General features: G+C 38.2%; 1 protein-coding gene across 25 annotated transcripts in view; it reads right to left on the bottom strand.

Moving 5' to 3' along the window:
* CTNND2 (catenin delta 2) overlaps positions 1 to 26885 on the bottom strand; it is a 587225-nt gene that overhangs the window by 69365 nt on the left and 490975 nt on the right. For all 25 annotated transcript variants that reach the window (XM_085537861.1, XM_085537872.1, XM_085537859.1 and 22 more), the window contains 3 exons: positions 18134 to 18251; positions 14554 to 14739; positions 5300 to 5473 (listed from right to left, as the gene is read on the bottom strand). In XM_085537861.1, coding sequence (XP_085393987.1) covers positions 5300 to 5473; positions 14554 to 14739; positions 18134 to 18251 — 478 coding nt within the window. The remainder of the gene's footprint in view (positions 1 to 5299; positions 5474 to 14553; positions 14740 to 18133; positions 18252 to 26885) is intronic.

Raw genomic sequence — 26885 nt, 5'->3', positions numbered from 1 at the left:
GAATATTTTAATCATAATACTTCAGCTTCAACTAGAATTTGCATTATACTGATGCAATTCAGCACTATGATGCTATGACTCTACAGAGACACCAAATGTAAAGTGGAGATAGAAACTAAAACAAGAAAGCCAATTCAGGGCAGCAAGCATGACAGAGCAAGCTAAACTACCAATAGAACCAGGAAGATCAGAGAGATGCAAAGTTTACTAGACAGTAATTAACCTGTTAATTTCCTCTTGCTCCATGACCTTAGGCAAGCTCTAAGAGAAAGGAAATATAAGGTAGATAAAGACTTGAAAATAAACAAAATAAATATTAAAATGCTGCGAACAGAAGATAACTTAAGCATTCAGAAGAAACTGCCCTTGCACCTTGTCATCCTTGATTGTGCAGTATGAGTGTGTAATTTGTATTCAAATGATCTGAGAGCCATTATAACAACTTTTCTTAAGCACTGGAAAAACTGTCCAAGCCTATCATTATAAAAGAAAGGCTTTGAAACAAAAGTGGTGCATCTCATGTAGTACAGTAATTTACTGTACTCATATTACTGTAGTGTGCTCCTACTCACCTGACTTATCCCCATGCTGATCAGCACATGATGTCTGTGATACAACTGTTTTTAGAAGGTTTCCTCAGTATCATCTAGACCTTTGAATACCACCCTCCTCTCTGCAGAGCTAACATGTTTCTCTGTGCTAACTGCTGCAGCCTCATATGTGTGTGAGGTTCCATCTAGGTTAAGAATGCCTGTTAGATTAGCACACTGATTCTTCCAAAAGGATGCCTCTGTGGATTTGCTAATGAATTACAAGGAGTGGTATTTTCCTCTCTACCATAAAAGAAATCTTAATAGAAATATTTTGAAGAAACGAAACTGAAGTTTTTTCATTGGAATTTAGAAAACATCCTCCTCAAATAGCCTGACAAAACTCTACAGGAATAACATGCAAATAACTAGAGTCATCAGAAAAGCCTGGCAGGGAACTCACAATATGGCTTGGCGTGATAAGAAAAGATTGATAACCTAAATGTCTGCTACTTTAGACAATAATTATTCACTATCCACAAGAGTTTGGAAGGCAAGGTGCTCCAAACTCCTTTTTACTCTTTGAAGTAGCTGTAGTGACCTTCTGACTGCATCAGTCCCATTTATGGCTGAAGTTCCTCTATCTAATAACTTATTAGAGCTCTTGCTCCCATGAGACTTCAGATATCTTCAGGACGGAATTAAGAAAATAAATGTAGTTGCCTGCCTAAGCAACGAAGACTGATATCTCATCTAGCAGTCTCAAGGGATCAGACCATTGACCCAGGATCCCTATTCACATGGGTATTGTACCTGCCGATGATCAAAGGCAGGTACATTCCATCGTCTGCCCAAAAAACATTGCTGTTCCCTGCTGTGTATGGCAAAACAGGGCCCGGAAAGGAAAGGAGGTAGAAGGAACTAGATGAGGAAATCTCTGGCCTTACGGTCTTGCAAGATTTACACAGAGCATCCCTTGTTCCTGGTTTTACTGAGTGCAAGAGACTAACAGACATTCAGGTGTATAGCATCTACCACCTGCCACTAATGCCAACACAGGAAGTTTGAAAACTCTGAAAAGCAACTGAGAATGAAGGCCAAACACATGGCAGGGACCGACCAAGGCTCAGAGTAGGTGTGTTACCTATTCTAATGTAGGACCTTATGCTACCAACATATACAGTATAGACCTTGTTTCCTAGTTTTTTTTTTTTGTTGTTTTTTTTTTTTAAAGATAGGCATTACCTATATAAATTGTGGTGGCATTTTAAAACAAAACAGTCATATGAATGACTGAAGGAGTTTTTTGTTTTCTGTTTTTGTTTTTTTTAAAGAGTTTGGCAAAACTAAGGACATTATGTTCCTGGTGACAATGTTGTTTTTAACTGCATGCAGAGAAGATAACATCGTAGAAGACAAGTTCACTGCAAAAGAAATGTGTCTGGCAGATAAATTGACAACAGCCTAAATTTAGCTGTCAGATACATACAGATAAACACAGAAATACACAGATATCTCAATATCTCCCTTCTTTCAGTGAGGGAAACTTTGTTCAGGAAGGACAATGTCAAGAAGCCAAGGTTAAGTATTAAACTACTTAAACTTTTAAAATGTTTATTAGATTTAATGTGTCGATATCCTATTGACCAAGGTAAAAACTAGAGAGAACCTGCCACATCTATTCCCACCATCCCAGGAAAAGAACTGATACCAGGCTATATTATATATATATATATAATATATTTTATATATATATAAAATAACTACAGAGATTTCTTTTACAAGACAGCTCTTGCAATGTTGTACCTCATAATTTCTGATATCCAAGGTATTAAAGTAATAATACGAGGTTGAAAAGAATTCTTAATGAGCAGACAAGTGCCTTCTTGACAGAGCAGACAGTCAGTAATGCTCCTATTCCTATTTAAGCATTCTCCACAAACTTGACAAGCTAGCAGAGCTCCCAATCAAAATGGAGGTAAGCAGAGTCTTCACTGCATCCAAAGGCATGCCTCAAACCTGATTTACTCACGAAAAACTACAATAAAGTTTGATGAGAAACACTTGCTTCAGTTTTTATTTCCTTTTCATAAGCAGCCTGATGTACATAACATCTGTTTTAAGTTATACTTAATAGGAAGTATAATTAATCTATTTTTGGAAAAAAATACATCTAACTAGAAATTAAAGAAAGCAAAACTAAAACTAATGGCTTTCTTTTTTTGTGTGTGTGTGTGTGTGTGTTGTTCCTTCTGCCTGCAGAAAGTTTAGGGTATAGGGAAAATAACGTGAATTTGAATCCATGTGAGAGAATGTTCTGGAAAGTGACAAGTCCCCTCAATAGAAATCCACCAATATTATGATCTATAGTGAGATGAAGGAACTTTCATACTCACAGGATCTATTCTGAAATGAATCCCTCTTTCTGCATACTGTCAATCTACTGTTCAGAACCAAAACACATGCAAAAGAATTAAAAAAAATCAATATTAATCCTTAAATCTATGCTGCTTTCCTTTTGCATTTGAAATTTTCAGTAGTAGTCCAGCGGAATTAGACACATCGTCTGTTAATTCCAGTGGCTGAAATTTCTCAGGCAATTTTATTCTATTTTTTAAATTATTCTAGGCCTCTCTTTATCTTCCCACTTTCCCTCATAATCGCATTAGTTAAGCATTGCCTGTGTTTGAAGTGTTACCTCTTTGTTACTGAAGATTTTGTTAAGTTTTTACCAGAGGAACCGAAAGAGCAGAACAGCCAGAAAAGTCATACATGTATATGAAACATGCTCATCTATATTACACAATATATAATACATATATATTAATTATATATATATTTTCCATTATACATACACACACACATTATATATATATTTTTACAGATGAAACTATCTTTGGAAGTATTTAAGCATGCCTGGTGTACCAGCTACTTCATATACTCTAGTATTCTTCTAGCATTATAATAATGCTGCTTAGAAAAAGAAAAAATACCATTGGAATTGCTGTTATTAACTGAAGCATTACCTATTTTAACAAGGCTTGCTCTTCTCCTCTTTTTGCTTTATGATAAAGTACTTCTTGAATGATTAAAACAAAATAATTTCCTATTCATTATACAATTACAATTTCTTGCAAGAACTCAAAAAAATGAAAATCTCCCTTAGGAATAACTTCTTATTTTAAGAGCCTGCTATCTTTTACTTCAGTCATTTTATACCCAGAAGATTGTAGCAGTGGAAAAGAGAGGTCAAAAGGTGGAAACATCAATGCTTATGTAATCCCCAAAGAGGATTACACCCCTCACAAAAATGGCTGGCATGACGTGTGAAATTAAGGATATTCATTTTATGTCTGCACATCACTTGTAATGGAATTGGCAAATCTTTAGAAAAATAGAGCAACAAGAGAATAACCAAGCTTTTCCCATGGTATCAGCATGGACGGTATTAAAGTTCAAATCAGTTTTTCTAACATGTCACTTGCCAAAGAGCTCTGTGGAGCTTTTTTTTCGCCTCTAGTCCACTGCATATATCTGCCAACTACGGGATGACAGATACAGATTTATTAGAAATGGGAGAGTGCAGTGCTTGGATTTTTGCACTCCCGTAAGTCCTGGCAAATACACATACATTCCTCTCTCATTTGGACCGAGGATACACCCATCCCCAGATGGATAAAATACATTTATTGTGTTTCTATGCCAGGGTTATGAAATCATCTGATGTGGTCTATGATACAAGAATAATAACCACACTGATTTTCAGGCAAAGTTTCCTTAGCACTTCACAGGACAAAAATCACTGCACAGAGACTTTTTTGCCCACTCCATTATGTCACTGAAAGAAATAGACAAACTTACAAAAAAGTTTGGTGGACCACCACCAAAAATCACATCTCTTAGAACCTGCTGAATGTGCTAACTTAACATTCAATAAAATTTTATGGAAAAAAAAGTCACCCATTCCCACAGCAGGTAAAATCAATATATTACTTCTGCTCAACAGGACTAGGTAGTCAGCATCTTCACCCAATCAGATCAGTTCACTGCCAGAAAAGGAATGAAGAAATTCTACAAAAGTAAAACAGACCCCGGGAATATTCTCAAAATCTAATAAATTATTTTACTTTTTTTTTCTCCTCAATATGCTGTAAATAACTGGAAATGGAAAACTTGATCTTTTGACTGCAGTTCCAATCTGGGATTGGCATATTGAATCCGGGATACAGCATATTGAATGAGCAGTTCCCTGCTCATTGTACACATTTAATCATCAGTGATATATTTTATTCATTTCTTACTTTTCTGTTTTAAAAGATGGCGAGATTACTTGTGTTGGTATTACTTCGTTTATACTTTGTTACACCCTTGTCTAGTTTCCCTGAGACAAAATATAAGCCAGTTTCTGCAGTGACAACACAAAATGATTTAATTTTAATGTCACTGAAGATATTTGGACTATATTATTTCCATGGCTGCATCCCCACAGATTCATCAAGATGCTGCTTATTGTCATTTGAATATTAGTTTTCAACATAAGTTTTTAATATTTGAGCAATGTGATTTTCACTGCTGTACGACAACTTTTTTCATGATTACCAATTTAGAAGACTTACAATACTATTGGAAATCTTAATACAGATAGTTCTGTAAAAATAGAGAGGTACTCCACTAGAAGAAGGGTTTAGACATACTTGCAGTACCATTTTGATGTCATCTATAAGGAGTTCTCAATGGAAAAGACAGGCACACCAGGTCAATATTCTTACCTTCCAACTCCCAGCAGCCAAGTTCTGCAGTGCCCCTGCTGCCCCCTCCAGCGTGTCTGGATTTGAGCACTCAGAAAGAAGTGTGAGGTAGGGTTTGACTATTGAAGGGTGCCACAGCATCTGGATTCCTTTGGGTGGTTCTGCACAGTCTGGGAGAGGTCCTACTCCATCCCACTGTTGGAAAATACAAAACAGATTGTCAGCAAGGATCGGTGAAATACTGAGAATTGTCTTAGCTGAAGCCGTAACACCGTGTAGGTAAGCAGGTGCTCTTCACTTTAGCATACCACCTGATTCTTTACAGAGGAACCAAATTTCACCAAATTTCCTACATAATGGCTAGATGACAAAACAAAAACCTTCAACTGCATGTATTCCTTTGGTTAGGAACAGAAACACACTGAATAAAAACATTCATTCAGAGTTAAAACTAGAACTTGCAAAGGAAGAGATCTGATCAGTTCTTTGCAATTTTTCTTTTCATAAATCACCATGAAGCACCCCTATGGGAACCTAAATCATTCAATGACATAAGCATTCAATCCCTCAACAAGTACTGAAGCACGACTGTGGTGCACATCATCCCAGCCATACAACTTTTAACCTCACAGTGCAGGCAACTTCCAGGCAGCCACTCACTTTTAGGTTCAGATTCTGATCCGTTTGGTAGAACCACTTCTGACATACCTGACTTTTCCCACCAACCACATAGCTATGCCATGAAAATAATTCTAGAGCGATACCAAAATAGACAGCAATAAAGCCTGGACAGCTGATATTACATAAAAAGCCATGCTTATTGATAACAAACTTTATTCCAGGAGAACAGTGATTTATTTTTCTCCTGAAATACACAAAACTTCCACATAGGCGTGAAACATATTAAAAGAGGAAAATTCAAGAGCCATTCTCACTTTTGAAAAAACAAAATTAATTTCTGTAATACATTTTTAATGATATTTTAAATATGTGATTCTTATCCACATATGTAGTAAATGCGCATTTTGCTTTGCCCTACTTTGTGCAGATAAAGGGATTTAGAAAAATCTCAGCCTTAATACCCTTGCTAAAACCAATCCTTGAATCTTCAGCACAATCTCAAAACCTCTGAGATGCACAGATTTCATGATACAGCACATGACAGACTTTTAAATACCTTGAGTTAGAACTTACTGCGATTACACAGATAATACGTAATGTAACATTAGATATCTACTAGACATGCAAAGATAAGACAGGGCAAACTAACTCCTTGTTTAGATATGAAACTGTTAATTTTCCTGGATGATTTAATCAGTTGTGACTCAAAGCAAAAACAATGCTTACACTGGGAAAGACACAGATTCTTTCATTTTCAGGACATAACTATGTTTTTGAGGGTAATTTTAGAAGTCTGTGCACAACCTAAAGGACAGCGAAGCCTTATCCAATACCAGCAACAGTATCTTAGTCATCTGCATCCAGGTTTTGATAGATTATTACCACTGAGAATCAGAAGTACTGTTTTTTTTGTTGGTTTTTTTTTTTTTTTTTTTTTTTTGTATTTTTTTTTTTTTCCTACACTGAAGCGGAACAGACTCCAAAATGGAAAGGTAGTGGGACCATCTCATCATGGCCTTCCATTCTTGAAGGGGCACATAAACAGAAAGGGAAATGGCTGTTTATGAAGGCAGACAGTGATAGGACAAGGGGGAATGGTTTTAAACTGAGACAGGAGAGATCTTGGTTGGAGATTAGTAGGAGGATTTCTACTGACGGCTTGGTGATGCACTGGAACAGGTTGCCCAAGGAGGCTGTGAATGCCCCATCCTGGAGGCATTCAAGGCCAGGCTGGATGTGGCTCTGGGCAGCCTGGTCTGGTGGTTGGAGACCCTGCACATAGCAGGGGGGTTGAAACTATATGTTCATTGTGGTCCTTTTCAACTCAGGCCATTCTATGATTCTATAACTGTTTAATATGAGAAAGTTGCTCAGATAAAAAACTTATTGCAGTAGAGAGACATTACCACCGTTTAAGAGAAGTGGCACAACGACATCACAAAAACAAGAGGAAAAATGCCCTTTAAAGAAAAAAATTCCTTTAGAAGATGTTGTTACAAGGCTTTGAATTTATTTTTAATATATTTCTGCCTTTAAACCAATAGGTTGATTTCACTGTACGTGACTCAATTCTTCTTCTCCATATAAAATCACCATTATGCCAGAAGTGTCCTTTCACCTGCTCATAAAAAAATACATTAAAACCTGCTTCTTATTTTAACTCATGGATTTTATTCATTTGCACTGTCATAATTTTTTTGGAAAACAAGTGAAAAAACCTGCCTTACAGGTCAAATCCAACTTCACACCACATTTGGGCCTTCTACCTTAATAAGTCCCCTTATGATTGACTTGTGATGTTCAGTTTACAGTTCAGATCTTCACCCCAACCCCAATTCCCATTTGCATGTGTCATGGATGCATTATACAACTGCACAATGTTTGCAAAGTGCATTTATGATGCTATTTCAGGAACAATATACTTGTGTATCAAGTATATTGATATATGTTATACATAATATATCTACACAATATGTTTTGTGTGCACAAGGGAATATAACTTTTTTAAAAACTCAAATATTCACAGTTGCATAATCCCATCAACTGCAAAAAACTTAGATAAAATCAGCTGATATAAGTAGAGCTGTACTGGTACACTTAAAGCACAAGGAATCATAATTGCACAGAAATTAATATTTAATGTGGCTTTGCCACTCTGCCCAGTAATGACAAAACACTTCTAAAAACAGGTGACAAATTATCGCCTTTGCCTGCCATTCTTGCTGCTGTCTTTTAGTACATGATTATCTTAATTTATCACCAACCAAGGGAGTTGTCTCCTGCCTGTGGGAGACCTTTCTTTCAACACCACAGTGCCTCAGAGTCATGGTGAGGGATGAAAAGTTTGGTACCACATGTGCAGCAAGGAAACGGTAAACAGTGATGCTGCATAAGCCTCCTCTACTGCTCTTCAGAGTAGAAGTGTGTGCTCAGAGCAGCTGCATGGCATGCACAAGGGTGGCTGAACTGCAAGCCATGCATGGCAAACCTTCTGGGCCGGTGGCAGCTTCAAGGTCCTGCAAAAAGGTGCTCCTGTAGCATGGTCCTTCATGGAACACAGAAGGCACAAACAACTATGATTCCCACACACTTCCTACCTCTATGCCTTGCTCTTTCCTCCTGCATGGGTTATCTCAGCTAAATTCTCAAAGAAAGGCTTTATTGCTTCTGCCTTCTTCCTTGCCAAAGAGACTAGTGCCTGCCGCCCTACAGCACAATTGCTGCAGGGCACGGAGGGCTAATACAGGCCAGAAACTGCAAAGCCTTTCTTGATCCTCAGCCATTTGTTCTGTATTCCATAAATATAAATATCAAATGCCTGAACCAAAACAAGGCAACTTCCTCCAAATGGTATTACAATACATTTTCTAAAACGATGGCTAAGACATAGCAGAAGTTGCTTTGTAGCTCACCTTGCTCAGTATTAATGAGCCAAGGCAGTGTGCTAAATGACCGTACCCAGTGAATTACTGGAACAGTTACTGTGTTGCTGCAGACCATCAGGAATGATCAATACGGTCTATTTGAAACAGGCTGTGGTTGTGGTATGAACCTCTGAAAAAGAGAATGACTGTACACAATTACTCTTCCTAACTTATTCTAAGGAGGAAGCAAGTCATAAACAAGTATTCCTTGCAGGCTTCCCTGCTTCAGCTGAAACTGCCCACATATACAGTGGCTGAAGCCGATGAACTGTTTGTTATGTGGGTGAGATACAAATCACTCACTTCCCGAAAATGGTGCAAAGAAAGGGTGAAAGTAAAAAAAAAGAATAAAAAGCTGAATATGAAGATCTTTAAGAACAACAGAGTCTGGAAAGTAAAAGTACTCTAATAAGTTTCCAAAGCTCACATATTACTAAGGAACTTTGAGTGAAGAGAAGAAAAAAATATATAAAATCACTTACTGAGGTGTTCCCCAATGCCCCAGAACAGATGATCACATTCTCTCATTTTATTAAAAGTAAATCCATATTTGTAGTGAAATTGTACTGAATACCAGGAAAGGGTTCAACTCAGTTGATGCAGTTATAGTCCTTGGCATCTAACTACTTTGCTGGTCTCCATAGGTAGCTGAAACTAATGGGCTCTGCACTATAGTCCATAAATTGACAAACCCAAAGTCATATTTAACAGCCCTGTAGTTTTGACTTTAAAAACATCTTGGTCATGCATGACACTGAGTGATCCCCATGGTTTATGTATATGCAAAGATGAATTTAGAAACAGAAGTGCCACAAGGAACTGCTCAAGACAGTAGATTTCTTGCTAAACAGCACCTAGCACAAACACCTCACTAAAGACAAATAACAAGTGAAAATAATACATTTCTCAAGCACGATACACCAGCAGTACAGGTTTTCATCCCCCAAATTGGCTTAAATTATTAGTGAAAACCAGGAATTGCTGCCTATTTTCTTTTTTTGTGCTTTATAATCTGGTATATACCAGTCTAGTATTGAAACATGCTTGGCAGAACAGTAGACTCACCATATGAAAAGGCACTACTTCAGATTTATTCTTTATTCTTTTTTGAAATATTATCATCTTAAACCTGAAATTTCACCTGGCTTCTTCAATCAGCAAAGATACCTCACAATAGAAAGTTAAATGGCAACTTCACTGCTATAGAAGGATTTACAGCCCATTTAGCTAGCATACTAAAGATGTGTGCCAGTCAATTCATAATGCTATATAACTTGAAGTGTTGCTGTTATATCTTAAGGCTCCTGACAGAAGGTGAAAGAGAAGGGCAGGCTCATTTCACAAGTGCCACTTACAATCAAAAGTCAGCTCTGGGGCTAGATTCTGGGCTGACAAGAGTGCTCACAGATGAAGAATTTGAGAAGTGCGCGAAGCCAAGAGGTAAACCTGTTTCCTCTTTCTGAGGAAAGGAAAAGAAATGAAACAGTGGCAAATGTGTACATAATGGACTGCAAAACAAGAAATAAGGATGACAACTCCCTGGCTCTTTTGCTGAAATTGGATCACATACACAATTTTCTTAACTGCTTTCTGTCATAATTCACGTTCCTCACACAGCTTAAAGAACAAACCTGTTGGCAACAGTGAGAATACTAAAAGCAGTAACAAAGCTTCCAGAGGTAGAGAAATTCAGATCTGTCTGGAACGTGGCAGGACATGAGGCAGAGACACCAATGTGACAACTATGCTCAGGTCTGGGAGGCAGCCCCCTGCAGCTGGGGAGCTTCATGTGGTGAGAACTCAGTTAACAGCTGACCACAGGGAGAATTCAGAGTGATATAACAAATAGCGGTAATTGCCTCCTATACTATGAAACAACAAGATTAACTTACTTTCTTTACAAGCTAGAAGTAACCTCATTAAAGGAGGTTTTCCCCTGTTTTATGGTGAGCATAGGATTCATTTTTCTTAAACTAGGACTTCGACTGCATGCCACACAAATTTGATATTATTGCCCTATTTTAGTAATTCTGCTACTAGAACTTCTTAGATAATTTGTATACTTCAATTTAAAAATATTAAAGATGACCTTATGTAAGCCTACATTGGTCACTTCAGAGGGAATTTGTGAAAATATACCCTTGAGAAATTAACTAAAGAACTATACCATTACAGGAAGATCCCACAACTACATCCATTAAAACCTGAACATTTTTCCCCACGTTGTAAAGTAAACTTCATCTTCGTAAGAGAGACAGTTTCATTATACACTAACTCCATGGTGCTGCCAGAAAAGAAAGATAGTTATACCATCAGCACATGTTCTCTGGGGACATAAAATGTAGCAGGCTGCAGAACTGAAATGACTTCCCTGTACTGCAGCATCACAATGCTTAGGGCCATCCCTTTAGGTGTTTATAGCCAAGATAGTGGGGCCCTGGGCAATCCAATTGAGTACTTGATCTAGTGGCTGGCAAACATGCCTGTGGCAGGGGGTTGGAACTCTATGATCCTTGGGGTCCCTTCCAACACAAGCCATTCTATGATTCTATGATGCAATTTCTGCATGTGCTCAAGAAGCATCGGCATCACTTCCTCTAACGTGACAGGCTAAAGTCTGAAGAACACAAAAGGAAGCACACACACAAAAAAATCCTGGTTTTTAAACACTGAACTCTTTATATCTGTAAATACCATTGGTATGGAGCTTAAAAGAAAAAATACTTCTATTTACTATATTTTCTACTTCTCAGGCAACAAAACATGCACTCCTAGCCTATACAACCTACTAAAATTGACCTGATGCTCAACCTAGAAGCATCTGATTAAGTAATTATTTTTATATCTGTCTTTTGCTAAGATTTCTTTCCAAGGATTTCAACCTCAGTGCCACGTGTAGTGCTTTAAGAGTTGCAGATATTTTAAATTACCATATCTCTATGAAGACTCCACACGTATGCATTGCTTATACAGGTATATACAGGTAAAACAATGTCCATTAGCAGAATGCTCTTCAGAACTATATTATGACATATTTAAGAGGATAAAAGCTTCCCTGCTGAGGTACTTAAATGAGCATTCTAAATATAGCATCCCAAGAAGAGAAGGAAATCTGTTCTGATGGATAGAATGAGTAGCAGGTAACAGCTTAAGCACTGCAATTGAAAAGAGATTATGAAAGGCATTATCTGGAAAAAAATTAAGTCTTGCAGAAAAAGTGAGAGATTACTGCAAAGGAACATGTATATGTGTAAAGCACAGTGCATCAGTCAGTGTGCTGGGTGACAACATATAATCAAAAGACACCTAAAAAACATTCTCCTGGAAGCTGCAGAAAGCATAAATAAGCTTGATTTGGATTAGGTGAATTCTGCCTATGCTGAGGAACACAAAACAATCCAGTTGTAAGAGGTTCTTGCAAGGGGGAAAAAAAACAAAACAAAAACCCTCCAGATTTCCATTTAATCTTAGTGTTCAGTAGTAATGAACGTATCCAGGTCCTGAAAGTCTGTTCAGATGAAAAAGAAATGAAAGAAAAAAATATTAGAAATATGATTGTAATGTTACTTAGGTAAAGGAGTACTGGGCAGCTCAAAGTTAGGTTTGGAAAGGATAAATTAATTTCCTCATTGCAGGAAAGCCTAGTGAACGTAAAACTGAGAAGACTTGCAGAGTTTTATTATTACTATTATTTTAATATATTAAACCCTTAAATTTGACAAACATGAGCAGATCTAGAGATGCTTTTCCCATGTGGCATATGATAACAAATGATCAAAGAAACATGCAAAGTGTAACCACAAGAAGACAGAAACCTGTCTATTGTAAAGGAAAACAATCAAAAGGCCTAGAGGAGAAGGAAGATGAGTTCTAAGGAATCTTTAGAATAGAATGAAGTCTAATAGGAATGATGAAACAAAAGTAGCCCAAGATCCAAAAATTACAAAAGGAACAGGGAAGATTTAAAATAGATGAGAAAGAGGAAGAGAGAAAATCCTCCAAAACAGAGCATCAAGAAGGAAAGACAGAAGGACCCATTCATATCCAGACATGCTATTTTTGTTTTGGATTTTTTGATAACCACAAGCACAGCGCGAGAACTGTTAATGTAGGAATGGGGGCAATGACTACTTTATGAGATAAACAAAGGACAAGGTGAAATGCCCATAAAATAGTGCATAGGAAGTTTCATACTAACATGCAAAAGAATGGTGAGAGTGATGAAGCACTGGAACAGGCTGCCCAGGGAGGCCATGGAATCTCCTTCTATGGAGATACGCAAGATCCACCTGGACACCTACCTATGCAGCCTGCTGTAAGGGCCCTGCTTTGGGAGAAGGGGGTGTTGGAAGGAGTAGAATCCATCTCTGGAGGTCCCTTTTACCTCCTACAATTCTATGATAACTTGCTTTACCACTTGCTAACCTCACTGTCGTTTAACACTAGAACCCCAACAAGAGGTCATAATAAATACAAGATATCTGATGACTGCAGAGTTTAACAAGAAGAGCTGGTGAAATTAAAAGCCTTACCAGTCACAAGAGCTTACTAACCATAAGCATGAATCTTAGCTCATATTCCTCTAACTTTCCCATATTAATAGATGCCGCCTTTATGAACCAAGTATTTCCCCTAGCGGTTTAAATCATTTACTCAAATACCTTGTCTGCCTAATTGCTTATTCAAATGAGCATTGTCTTTGAGCAATCTGAAAGAGAAATAGGTGGTAACGGAAAGGACCAAATCTATTAAAAGAAACACCTGTAGCTGTCACAGCTAGAAGAAAATCCTAAGTCAGTTGCCATTCTCAACACTACCTAGGATATTTACTGATACAACATGGTCTATAATATCATTACTAGCATTCTTAGGTTTTTTAATCAGAATAAGAAAATAATAAAATAAACACAATATTAACTTAAATGCACAGTAACGTGATGGAAAGGATAGCAACAACAGCAGAATAGCAAGATCCTAGACTTCATCAAGACCCTAGGCTTCAGGAAGTGAGGACTTGCTTAAATGCAACAGCTGCGAGCACAAAAACAAAGGAAAGAAGTAACTAACCTTCAGAAGACCTCAAGCAGGCAGGGGTCTCCAGCAGGAAACCCTTGCTTTCACTGCCAGCCCATAAATGAGGTCTGGTAAGGAGTGGATTCTGACTCCACCCTTTCCAGTCACTCAGGTTCATTGCATGCAGCTGAGCTCCCCCAGGTTGGCTCTGCCTTCCCACCAGGTGCTCAATCACTGAGTTAAGCTGTGACTTAGCATTTCTGCTACATGCATCTAAAATGAAAGCCAGTCAGATAACTTACGCAAAATTACGACTGTAATTTCCAATCTTTGGAAACAGCGCTAATTACATGAAAACATATGTGTTTTCTGCATATTCACTCACATAGCTTAATTTGGTTCTAGACAGTTTTCTCTTAAAATGCAGAAGCAGAGTATGAAACTAATCCTGAAACAAATACACATATATAAATTGGTCAAGCACTGGAACAGGCTGTCCAGGAAACAGTCCAGGAAACAGTCCCCATCCCTAGTTCAAGAGATATGTGGATATGGTACTAGGGGAAATGGTTTAGTGATGGGTCTCAGTAGGCAACAGTTATACACATCATGCCCCATGTGCTTAATGTGCATTAATTACTCTTCATGATACAATAATTAATTTTCGCGATGGACACTCCAACTTCTTGCAATGCAGCTGCAAGTATCTTTCATTACCTGATCCTGTGATTTCTTTTTCTTCTTCTTCTTCCCCCAGCATCCTGAACTCTCTGCATCTTTTCCATTGGCATCACCACAGAGTAATCCATCAAGTTCATCTGTTCCCATCTGCTGTCCCTGAGATGTTTCTGCAGCTAGCCTGTATGAGAGGTTCCTCAAAATGCACACACAGTTTTCAACGGTCTGAAAAGTGTGACAAAACAAAAACAAACAAACAAAAAAAACAATAACAAAACAAATAAAAGAAAAACAGAAGTTAAAATACTTCCCTTGCTCATTCTGTATACAAAGCAGATGAAACATAATTGATCTTTCCAGATACATTTTCCCAGTACAATTCTTATCCGCTTGTTTCTGAGTACCTCCTTGGTAACCACTGCTTAAGAGATTTAGAAAATCTGGCAGGGTCTCACACACTCACACACTTTTTATGGAAAAAAAACAACAAACAAAAAACAGTCTCAGCAATATTTTTCCATGAGATTTTTATTGTCATCCTGAACTTCATACAGGAGCCTTATGTGAAACAAAAAATGAAAATGGCAATGGTTTTGTATGTTTGTTGGCTTTAAACCAAAAGAAACACTTATTTCTGCAATCATATCGGTGATAATTGTCAGAACAAATGGGTTCCAAGTTCTGTTTCTGAAATATTTGTAGCATAAACTGATTATGTTTCTGTAGGCTAAAGAGCAAGACTATGAATTTCAGTGGACTTGATGTTTTTACTGCTTTTAGTCAGGCTGCAAATAATTTGTGGACAGCTTTTTCCTTTCTTCTATTTGTCCCCTAAATAGATTGGGCCTTCTGTAAAAGATGCTGCTGGGAATTCTGAAACAGACCCAGGGGAAGAAAAAGATGGCATTGGTAATTCAGCATAATTTCTGCAAGTCTAAAAGAAGTTCAGTTTTAGACTTGTTTAAATCCTGTTCATTTTGTTGGTTCAATTTGGTTTTGCTATCCATTACAAGATGAATCAGCATTTAATTTTATGAAGGTAGAGAGCATGGTTAAGAAAAAGTCATTATCTGACTGTATCTATTTCAACTGTTCCTAGTGCTCTATAGATACAGAAGCAATAGTAACTACATTCCAGCTCTGTTGCTCCACTAACCCAGAAGAGAGTGAGTACGAGGTTTCAGCTCTATCCTACTCTGCCATATTCACCAGCCAGGCAAGCAGATGGAGCTGCATTTACTTCCATGTATTGTATGAGCTTATGCCTTGTAATATTTGGCACAGCTTTTGAGACAGCAAGGTTCTAGAGAGGGTATTAAACAGACTCATCTAGACAGGATCTTTTTTTTTTTTTTTTTTAAAGGAGACGAAACTTCAAATTAAACTTGCACTGATTTGAAATCTCCAGCCAAACACACAAACATATACAGAAAAATATACATAGAAAAATGCAAAAATTTCTAGATTATCTTTCCTCCCTGAATGCTATGACCTTTTAGTGACCACAGTATTTTTCTAAGTTTACTACCTTTAACATTTCTTTAGTATTCCGCATTTGAATCTTATTGACTCTTGCTAATAGTTACTTCTGTACAACTGCAACTTGCTTAAGTTGCAGCTTTGTGTTGATTAAAGTTTGACATTTTATTGTCCCTTCTTATGAGTATTAATTTTCACACTTTAAATTCTCATTCTGTAAAGAAAACAGTTTTAACTGAGTCTACCACAAGGACAGTGTTACCTTGCAGTAGAAACTGATAATGCCTCAAATGCAACTGACACCTTTGCCATTTGGATGAACTCATACAAGAAAAGAAAGTAGGTTTTATTCTTTCTGATTTGTAGCTCTGAACTTCCAAGGGACCTTGTGTTTCTCTTTCCTACAGATATTTCTTACATTTCATCATGAATAGCCACTAGATTAAAAAGTGATTTAGAGGCAGTTATTCAAATATTGGGTTTAATTAAAATCACTTTCAACTTTGGGAAAAGGATGCAAGACCTCTGGCAACAATATGGAGTTTTGCATTTAGCTGCACAAGTGCTTTATGTCATAGTTAAAATCCTGCTAGACGGGACGTTAAAACTAATCAGGCAGGGAGAATAATTCTTCTCTCATGTCCTCATTTTTTCCTCTGTATCGCAGCCTACAGATTTTACAAAGTCGTAACAGCTACAAATGAGAGCATAAATGGAATATTTTATATTAGTGATAAGAGGCAAAACAGAGAGCTTACTGTGCTACTTATTTAACCCTTTTAATAGTATAACAACCTTGAAATCAGCTCAGTCATCTATGAAGAAGGAGCATCAGCGAAGCTGTGAGAAAGTCAGCAATTTACTTCCACCACCTTAATCTACCTCCTCGTCTCCTCCACTGAAGTTCCCTGTCTTCTCCATCCTTGCAGCCAAGCTGAATCAGGCAGGTTTTGACACAATTCCTGATTCAGCTTTTCCAAAGCTAATGAAGCTAAAAGCACCCCTGTGTTTCCGAGCTGGTCTGCAGGAAGTGAGATGAAGGGGTGGGAGGCAGCTGGTGGCTGCTGGATTTGTTCTGGACCCTGATGCAAGCATGGTGAGTGCCTTCAGTGTTGGCCTCTTTTGGTCATTATGCTTATTAATGGAAAGGTGATCCTAGACATCTGAATTGCAGTGCCCACTACATCCGCACCACATGCTTCAAACCCTTCATCATTTCTTCCTCCCTCCCATGAAAGCATCAGCAATTTTCATCTGTTTGGTTTAGTTAATGAACAGAAAATTCTGGAGATTTTGAACTTGCAAGTTATCAGAGGTCCATGGAAAACTCTGATCATTCAGAAATGCACAGCCAGAAGACTTTAAAATGTCGCTTCTCTTTTTAAGGCATGGCAAACTGGCCAAGATTGTTGGAAGTGCTTTAACATAATACACTGATGCAGAAGGTAATTGAGACTGGTTGTTTTTTTTGTTTTTTTGGGTTTTTTTTTTGTGGAATGCTTAAATGTATTTGATGTACAACAACTCCTCAGCTTGTAAGTCCTTGAATTCCTTTTAATTAAACACAGTGCCGTCCAACTTTGAAGAGTCCTGTCCATATCCTAGTACTTTCAGAAGAGTAATGCTGACATAAAAATACACCTTAAAAGTTACTGAAAGCATTCATTGATCCTTCTCAAAGAAGATGTCACACTGGTAGCACTGTGAAACTGCTTACTAATTGCCCACTTGTTTTTTTTTTTTTCTTCGTTTGCCTTGTAAGTCTACCATGCTGTTATTAGTTCTGTCTCATACTGGGTAGCAAAAATCAATTTGAAGGTGAACCTGGCAGAGTAGTGTAAGAAAGTTTACATGGAGTATGACATATTTGCTGTTCTTAAAGTAGTTATTGTATTTTCTCTGATAGCAATCAAAGCGAGAAGAATGCATGCTTACCTGTACACATTACATAGCTAGACACAAACCCAATATTTAGCACACAGAAATGTACAGCTCAAGAGACAAAAAAGAAAACGATGCTTGAAACTACTATTTGCTAAGGCATCCCTTGGGACACATTTTATATAAACTCCTACTTTATAGCCTTGAGGTACGCCAAATATCTGGATTTCTTGCTCCTGAAAAGACAAAGATGACAAACCTTACTATCAATTTCACTGCTCCCCAGAGCAGACTGGATCACGTACAGCAATGCATCCGTCAGGCCATCACACTCCCTCATCCTTCTGCGGGCCTCCTCTCCAGCAGAGCTGACATTCCTGTAAGGCAACAGCAAAGGTCACCACCTGCACAGCTTCCATGCCCACTGCCCCTCCTAAAACATTCTCACAATTAACATCAAGCTACAACATTTGCTTTTTTTCTCCTTTCATCACTTCAGAGCTGTGAATAATGAAGACAGCTGTGAATGAGCTCTGGAAATGTAACACAGAGGGGAGCAAATGGAAGGCATCAGATCCTCCACAAGAACAGGCTGAGAGGCCAAGCAGCATGAGCCTACCTGAATTGAGACTCACAACTCACTAAAATTTAGAGAAGAGCTGATAATTTTTGTTGTTTTTCATTTTTTTTCCTCTCTCTCTTAAAGAACGGCTTTTACACTTGTGAAAAAGTGTTTTTAAATGTGCATTAGTACACATAAATCAAGCCCTGAAAAGTCTAGAAGTTTTGCCAAAGACATCTCTTGGGATCTGAAAAGTCCAGTGGGTAGGGCTCTTAGCATACAAGAAAAAATTTCAAAGACTAACACAAAACACCTTGCTTCTCATTTTACTTGAGTGCTTCCTTTTCTCTCTTTTGGAGAGAGCACTGATGCTGCAGTCTTCTCTTTATGTCATTATTTGAAAGTTATTTCACACAGGGCCAGAGGGCTTTCTGAACATCTTCATAAAAATACACCTAAAAATCTAACGAATAACGTGTCATAAAATTCAAAATACTGATATAAAAATACAAATATGTATGAATGTGTATATATAAATAGAACCTGTGCTTGTTAGCATGAAGAAAAAGTGAGAAAAACTGTATTGAGCAGCAGTTCTGATTTGGAAATAGATGAGTTGGCAATCTCCTCCAATTTGGGGGCAGACATCCACCTGCTGAGGTGCTCATCTGTAGCTCCTCTCTCCTCACTTCTAAAGTTTACACAAAGGAAGAACAGAGAAGTGTTCACACCAGCTCTAATTGCCTAGTATGAACATCTGGAAATGGAAGAGAGGACACTGGGCATTTCATCCGGGAAGAGGGCAAGGCATGTTCATCCTCTTGTACCATCTTAAATTGTCTTGGTATTGAAGACAGAAAGAAGATGAGAATCTTGGGAGAAGAGAATGACTTTTAGGAGGAAGGTGAGAGAACTTAAGGTCTCCTTTCAATTCTTAGTCTGTATAGTTCTCCCTGTTCTGCCTCCTCAGCATCTAAAAGAAGCGTTTCCATTCCAACAAAGCACCAAAGATTTTTATGGATCAAATACATACACCGTTTTCTAGCTATAATTGCATTCCCACACTGCCCTATTTAGCCCTGCTCTCACATGCAAGCTGCCCCAATTAATTCAGCACTGTTCTCTTCATGCATGCAGTCAGTCTAATGGCAAACATAAAGCCCAGAAACTGTAACAAGAACAAACACCTTTATCTTCCTAGCGCACAAATACATGCTTTCCATCCTCCTAGAGACTCCTCAGTTCTCCCAACGCTGCACATCAGAAATGCCTCCTATTAAGGCATTGCTAACTTTGTGTTGTTTCAAATTTTGTGTAGTTTTTCTTCTCTTTAAATAAAACGCTTCTTCTCTTTCCCTGCTGCTGTAGGAGCAGCGGATGAGAAGTCTTTCTCCAGTTAAGGGTGCCCACTTCTATCATTCAGAGAGCAACAAATGGAAGAAGATTTCCATTGGATCCCTCTTTGATTTGATGGAAAGGTGATCCTAGACCCTTGAGTTGTGGTGGGCTTTAGTTATTTTACCACTAAACCTGCACCAAGTAAGTCATTACTGAGACCTTTCATAGAAGGGCTCTACACAACCATGTTCAGACTATGAAATTCTGCAGAAGAGAAGCAAGTCTCAGGTTACTCAAGCTGACAAGGACAGCACTCTGCCATCTTAATTTTCTTATTTCTAGTCATTAACTCAAACAAGCTGCAGTTCGCAGCGTGACAGGGAGTAACGCATGATTTGTCATTTGTAAATATACAGGTCACTGTGCAAACCTTCAACTACAGCAACAGTATTATCTACCCCTGGTAAGATGTCTCACTAAGTAAGAAAAAAATTTTCCAGTGTCAATCTCCAAACAGTTTTCAAAGTGAAACCATGTTATCCAGAGATACAACGTACACCTGACTTATCCAGGGAAGGGAGATGGAGATCTATGAAAAGATCATCTGGAAAGCCAATGTGCTGAGAGATATCCTCTGTGGATATGGGACATTACAATCTTTGACATTACACCCAGTGACAGCTCTACAAATCTCAAAGACAGCATCTACAGAGTCATTTGTCTTCCTTGAGCATCCTTGGATCACGGTAAGAAGTCAGACCTTTTCTGTACCTGCAACAGTTCTGCTGGTTGCAGAATAAATTTGAGAACAAATTATGTGTACTTAGCAAAGATGAAATTGAGACTAGTCCTCCTCACATCCCCTTGATATAAAGACAAAGCACTTTTTGTAATTTCCTTGCTATGGTCTGATGTGACATAAGAAAGGACACAGAAAGGTCAATATTCTAAACTAGTCAGAACTCAGAAGTTACTTTTGTTATGAATAAAAAGTATAGTTTCATTTCAAAAAGTTTTGAGTTAGAAGAGTAATTGTCACAGCTTCAATCTTTCCATCTTTCTACTTGACATAATAGCCACAAAAAATGCAGAGCTTCCCAGAAAGTAATAAAAGTTTATATGAACCAAGAACTCAAAAAGTGTCATTAATGTTGTGGGAACCAAGTTTATGATTCACTGAAGATAGCTAGCAAGGGAATATCCCTCAGGAGAATAATGTATAATGAAGTTGCAACTGAGTGGAAAAAAATGCCCAATAATCATTTTGAGTGAGGCAGCAGGCAGATCTTGCTATTAAGCACATACTCATTCAGCTACTATTCGAACATGCCCCATATTCGAACATGCAAAATAACTCTCTCCCTACATGCACACTTTTGTCATCAGTATCGTACCCAGAAGAGACTTTTCAGCCAGCCCTGACCCATCTACATATTGAACATCTAACCTATTCATCTATAAACATGCACTGACTGCATAACATCCTGTTATTATGAATGCTGCTGCACTCCAAAAAGCGCTTTAGTCCTGAGAGCCATCGTGCAGTGGGCCTCAAGGGTGTCAGGACTGGATGGAACTATCCCTATAAGGTGCTCTGCATGAACACTGCATAAGGACCTGCCCTGAGATGAGGAAGCTAGAAACCAGGACTGCCTTAATTGCCTCTAAGTACTGAAATTTGCCCTGATAACACACTGTGTGTCACCTGTCTCAGAGATCCGAGGGACAACAGAATGAGAGAAAGGCTGAGTAGGGTGACCTGGGGAATTGGAAGTGCCAACAAAAGAAGTTGATAGATGCTGAAAATAGTTCTTTTGAAGCACAAAATGGCGACTCAGATGCAGTAAACTGGTGAAACGTTCTTAACTTCCTGCTCATTAATTGTTTAAACTTGGATAGCACTTCCTATTGATCGCTGCTTTCCACCAAATGCAGGTGATGTGGGACTTATGTTACATTACCCAGGGATTTCTCTAGTGTCTCAGACTGTCATACAACCTACTATGTGCTGTTGGCCACCACGTTTTTTAGACTGTGTGATGTGAAGGCATCTAAAGCCCATCCTAAAAGGACTTCTTTATGTAAATTTCACTTATAGACTTGGCTTGAAAAGAACAGTCCTAACAAATCATTTGGCAAGCTGTATCGTTGGGTACTTAAGGCACACCAGAATGTGATAGGGTCACTGATGTTAGGAGCCTGTTGGATAAGCACAGAAAAAAACACCTATCTGCAGTTAAGAGATACAAGCTGCCTTGATATATCCAGCCATAGGACAGAATGCAAGTTCTTCTTTTGCTTTGGGATGAGACAGCTAATTGAAATGAGCCCTCATACCATGAAAACAACTATCAGTGATGCAGTATGCCATGCCTGAAACAGTGTCCAGGCTGCTGATCAGAAATGTCACAAACACAGATTCCAGTAAAACCAAATAGGTGAGAGGAAATGCAACTACATGTCAGGCTTTGCTCCTGCCTACTGCTATTCCAGTGTGCAGGACATGAGAGAAGACAAGTAGCAGAAGAGCAAAGCAAACTTTTGTGCTCCAGCAAATATATCTAAAGCACCATGCCATAAATTGTCAAGTAAGAGACTGGTTCCTTTACTTGAAATTGAACATAAGCACTCTGAACATCAGAATCACAGAATCACTGAGTTTATCTTAGGTTTAAGTGAAATTTTGTGCGTTTCAGGATTTGCTCATGGCCTTTTCTCCTGTTACTCATTAACATCAAGATGATTCTGGTTGTCTGTTTTATATACTTCCATTAGGTATTTATACACATGGATAAGGTTCACCCTGTGACATCTCTGCTCTGAACAGTCCCATCTCTCTCATCCACTCCTCTAAGGAGAAATGCTCCAGCACCTTAATCATCTTTATCACTCTTTTCTGGACTTATTCCAGTATATCCCTGTCTGAGTATTAATGAGGCCAGGCCTGGATCCAGCACTTCACATATGGTCTCATCAGTGAGTAGGGACATAATCACCTTTCCTGACCTGCTGGCAAAGCAGCCCGTAGTACAGACTGCACTGAAGAAGACCTCAATGATCATCTAGTTTCAACCCTCCTGCTACATGCAGGGTCACCAGTCACCAGACCAGGCTGCTCAGAGCCACATCCAGCCTGGTTTTAATGCCTCCAGGGAGGGGGCATCCACAGCTTCCTTGGGAAACCTGTTCCAGTGTGCCATCACAGTGTGAAAAACTTCCTCCTAATATCTAACCCAAATCTCACCTAAGTTTGAAACAATTCTCCCTTGTTCTTCATGTCTGCACTTTCCATCTATAAGAAGTCTTCTCTCAATGTCTTCTAGAGAATTGAAAGTTAAAAAGATACAGCCCTTTACCAAGGGCAATTCAAAGTTGACAGGGCTGAAGACTGATGACAGTCTAAGAACTAGATAAGCATTTACATGATTCACAGAAGAGAACCAGCCTCCATGACAAATCTTATCTACACCAAAACCAATCTAGTCCTGAAACCTAGTTTCTTGGAATGTGCAAAGTATTCATTTAAAACCAAAAGGAAAAAACTCTCTCCAAATCCACACTACAACTTAGAAAAAAACAAACAACAACAACACCAACAAAAAACAACTTTCATTCTGTCCTTATCTCCATGCTGCTTTTATAAGCTGCCTGATCTTATTTTGGCCTGATTGGTAAAGCATTTTCCTTCGGTGGCAAAGCCTTGTCTTGGTGGCAGCTGGCATCATCTGTTCTAGTGTAGGCTGCAACAAGTAGTTATGATTCTTTAAGTAGGTCTGCAATGTAGCATACAACTTCATAAGAGGTACTATTTTTTTCTGCTTACTTCTGGCTGTTTCTGTAAGCACTAGGGCTCTTTGCTTCAAGAGTCTAATACTGTAACACTGTGAGCAAAAAGAAGCAATCAATACTGTGCACATTATCAGGAAAGTGTGCTCACAAACTCAAGCAGTCCACTGAAAACCACAAATTTTCAATTATTTTTTATAATGGAGTAGACCCTGAGTCACACCGCTATACCTGTAAGCATGCAGCGTATCCTTCACACATGTATTAAACAGACTGAAAGGAGCTTCACTACTGTAACTCCTAGAGTCCAGACAAATTCTACCTTTTTAAAGTCATTATTTGTACATTATGATCTTTTAAAGTTGTCACTTACTGATGAAAACCAGCCTAGGTGATGAGAACAGCTGTTTCTCAGACATCATACAAATTTAAATAAGTTAATAAATTAAAAGAATAAGAACACGATGGATCGTTTTCGTTATTCCAAGTTTCTAATTGCTAGGCTTTTAGTGACTACAGCTTCTTGTTTGGAAGTAACAGTAAATGAGAATAGATTTTTCAGTGGCTGCTGCAGATCCTCCATGCAACTCTGTCTGATTTGAATGACAGTCCAATGCAGCATCCTTTAAAAAGAACAGGACATTGTACTACTGTGCTAAACTTAACTATGACATGGAACACTACCTCCATGAAAATTTCTTCTTCTTAAATGCCTTTCGTACCAATGATAGCCATACCAATGATATAAATGATTCTTCATTTATAAATTAGTTTACAGACTATTATTTATTTATCAGTCCTGCCTGTAGGTAACAATAACACAGGTCTTGAGGCAAATTCTCTACTACTAATTAGCATCACTCAACTGCAATTAATGAAGCAAGAAAGAATTTATATCAACAAAGAATTTGGCCCCAGATCTTTATCTCTTAGGTATTAGTTTCACTTTAAAAGCATACTTCGCAATTAGGTAAACATGTGACAGTTTAATGTGGATACAGTCTTGGTTATTAACCTTTCTATCAAATGCGATGACAATGTGATTTAGCTTTGATTATTCAGCCATACCTTTCCTTTTCAAAACACCAGAGCAATTAGCCTGCCAAGTCAAGCACTCAACAGGTTCCTTTCATTACTGTACTTCTGCCTTCCTGTCCGATCCTTAGGCTAAATGTAGTGCTCTTCTATGATCACTGAGCGTGATCTGTGAAGCATCTGACTTCTAGCATCAGTTTTTGCCATTTTGGTATGTTTTTGAAGAGATAACTGGCAGGAAAAGAATTCACACTGCTACCTTTAAAGAACTCTTTAAAAACAAATAAGAAATTACAACATTTTTCTGTAAGGATTCTATAAGGATTCACGGCACAAAGAACCACATCTTAAAGAAATAAAACATGGTTCTAACACCTCAACTCATGTTTTGTCTTATCTGAAGTGCAACTTCTATTTAAATACTGCAGACAGAATCATATCCAGCAAATATTTTAAATTACAGAATAAAAAAAACCCAATTGCAGCAAATTTCTGATTTTTCATTTCTTTGACGTGCATCTGGTTGCATAAGATTCATTGCACTTATTAGCACTTAGCTGTTTGTCCATTCACCACTGTTAATGTGCTACCTGCAGGAGGTGAAATTCAGCTTGACCACTGTGTTCACTGGGTTGGCAAGATCTGAAATATAGCGTCACTTATTGCCCTTGGGAAGAAGCTGCTGTGGTGCAGACTCTGAAGGTCATAATTGGAACAGTGTAAAGACACCAATACAAAAACATTTTTCTCCATTTCAAACTATAACATTTCAAACATGACTCTTTCCTAGAACTTAATAAGAGGTTTTGAACAACAGTGGAGCAATTGCAGCCCTTTGTTGCAGTTGCAGCCCTTTTGCACAGAAGCGTGGTGAGATGGGTGCGACCCCGGCTGGCAGCTAAGCACTCACTGCCACTCACTCACACTCAGATCTGAGACTGGAAATGAATAAAGGCCACTGTAGCCAATCCAGAAATGAAGAAAAGGGGACTTCTATTGCCAGTAAAGTTTCTTCTTTGTATGAGGAAGGACAACAAACTGGTCAGTCCCAACAATTTACAACATCTGCCTTATCCAGTGGAAGTTGTATAAATTAAAGGAAGAAGGAACCAGGTGTAATTCAGCCTTTACTTTTGCTCAGACATAAACTGTGTAAGTGTATGTTGCACTCTGAAAATCTTAGGAGGCCATCATTACAGCCCCTAATGACAGCACCTGAACTGTTCACTGCCACCAGACCATGCCATAACCGTGCCGTACAGCTTCTCACTTTAAACCGTCTTGATATCTCAGGACTGGAAGGATGCAAATACAACATTTAGAAAAATGATGTAAAGTACAGCAAACTATAATAAAATACAGACCATAAGGACACACAAATAAATAAGATATACTTGGAGGAGTCAAGGGGGCTGATTCACAATCCCACCCAGATTGATTGGTAGCATTTATTTCACTTTTCACAAGACTTTTGATCAGATTTCTAACAAAAGGACTTCAGTGAAACTAAGCAACTATGGGATAGTTAATAGATAATTAATAGATAATCATTAAAAGATAGGAAATGAATGGTCAGTTCTCACAATGGAGGGTGGTCACTGGTGACAGTGGAGTGATTTATTCATAAGCTACCAGGAACAGGGACCGAACAATGAAATGACAAATTGTCATTTGTCATTGATAATAAGTTATTATTCAGACTAGTAAGACAATTGATAACAGGGAAGTGCTGTAGAATTTAATGCAGATAAATGTAAAGTGATATCTTTAAGAAATTTACTTTCTTATTTTCCTTACAGCATGTTGGATGCATTGCTGACTACAAAAACCATGGGATTATAACAGAGATCCATGGAAAGCTGGCAAAACACTCAGCAGCAGCCAAACGAGCAAACTGGGCTGTAAGGCATATATGGCAAGCTACATAAACTATAGCAGCGAACAGTACTGAACTACAGTATGCATCATCCCTATTACAGTGGGCAACTCTGATTCTCTCATCTAAAAATAATACAGCAGCACTCAAAAAGATTCATAGAAAGGCTACATACTTCCACACAAGGAAAACTTTAATAATTCAGAAGCCATTGGTTTGTAACAGTGACAGATAACAGGTGGAGTAGAATACAACATAAATTTATGAATTTAATATGGTCACAGAAAAGGCAAACAGAAATCAACTTTTTTTACTTCAGTTGGAAAACTGGGTGTCATCGGGTGGAAGGCATTTCTGTCTTAACGCAGTGTCTTGATCACACTTTTGCATGGACCCAAAGACACAGTAGGTTTA

Source organism: Coturnix japonica, chromosome 2, assembly GCF_054131305.1.
Source record: "Coturnix japonica strain WE chromosome 2, WE-NBRP24, whole genome shotgun sequence".
Classification (NCBI taxonomy): Eukaryota; Metazoa; Chordata; class Aves; order Galliformes; family Phasianidae; genus Coturnix; species Coturnix japonica.
The sequence above is the reverse complement of the archived record's forward strand: the minus strand, read 5'-3'. Positions and strand labels throughout refer to the sequence as shown.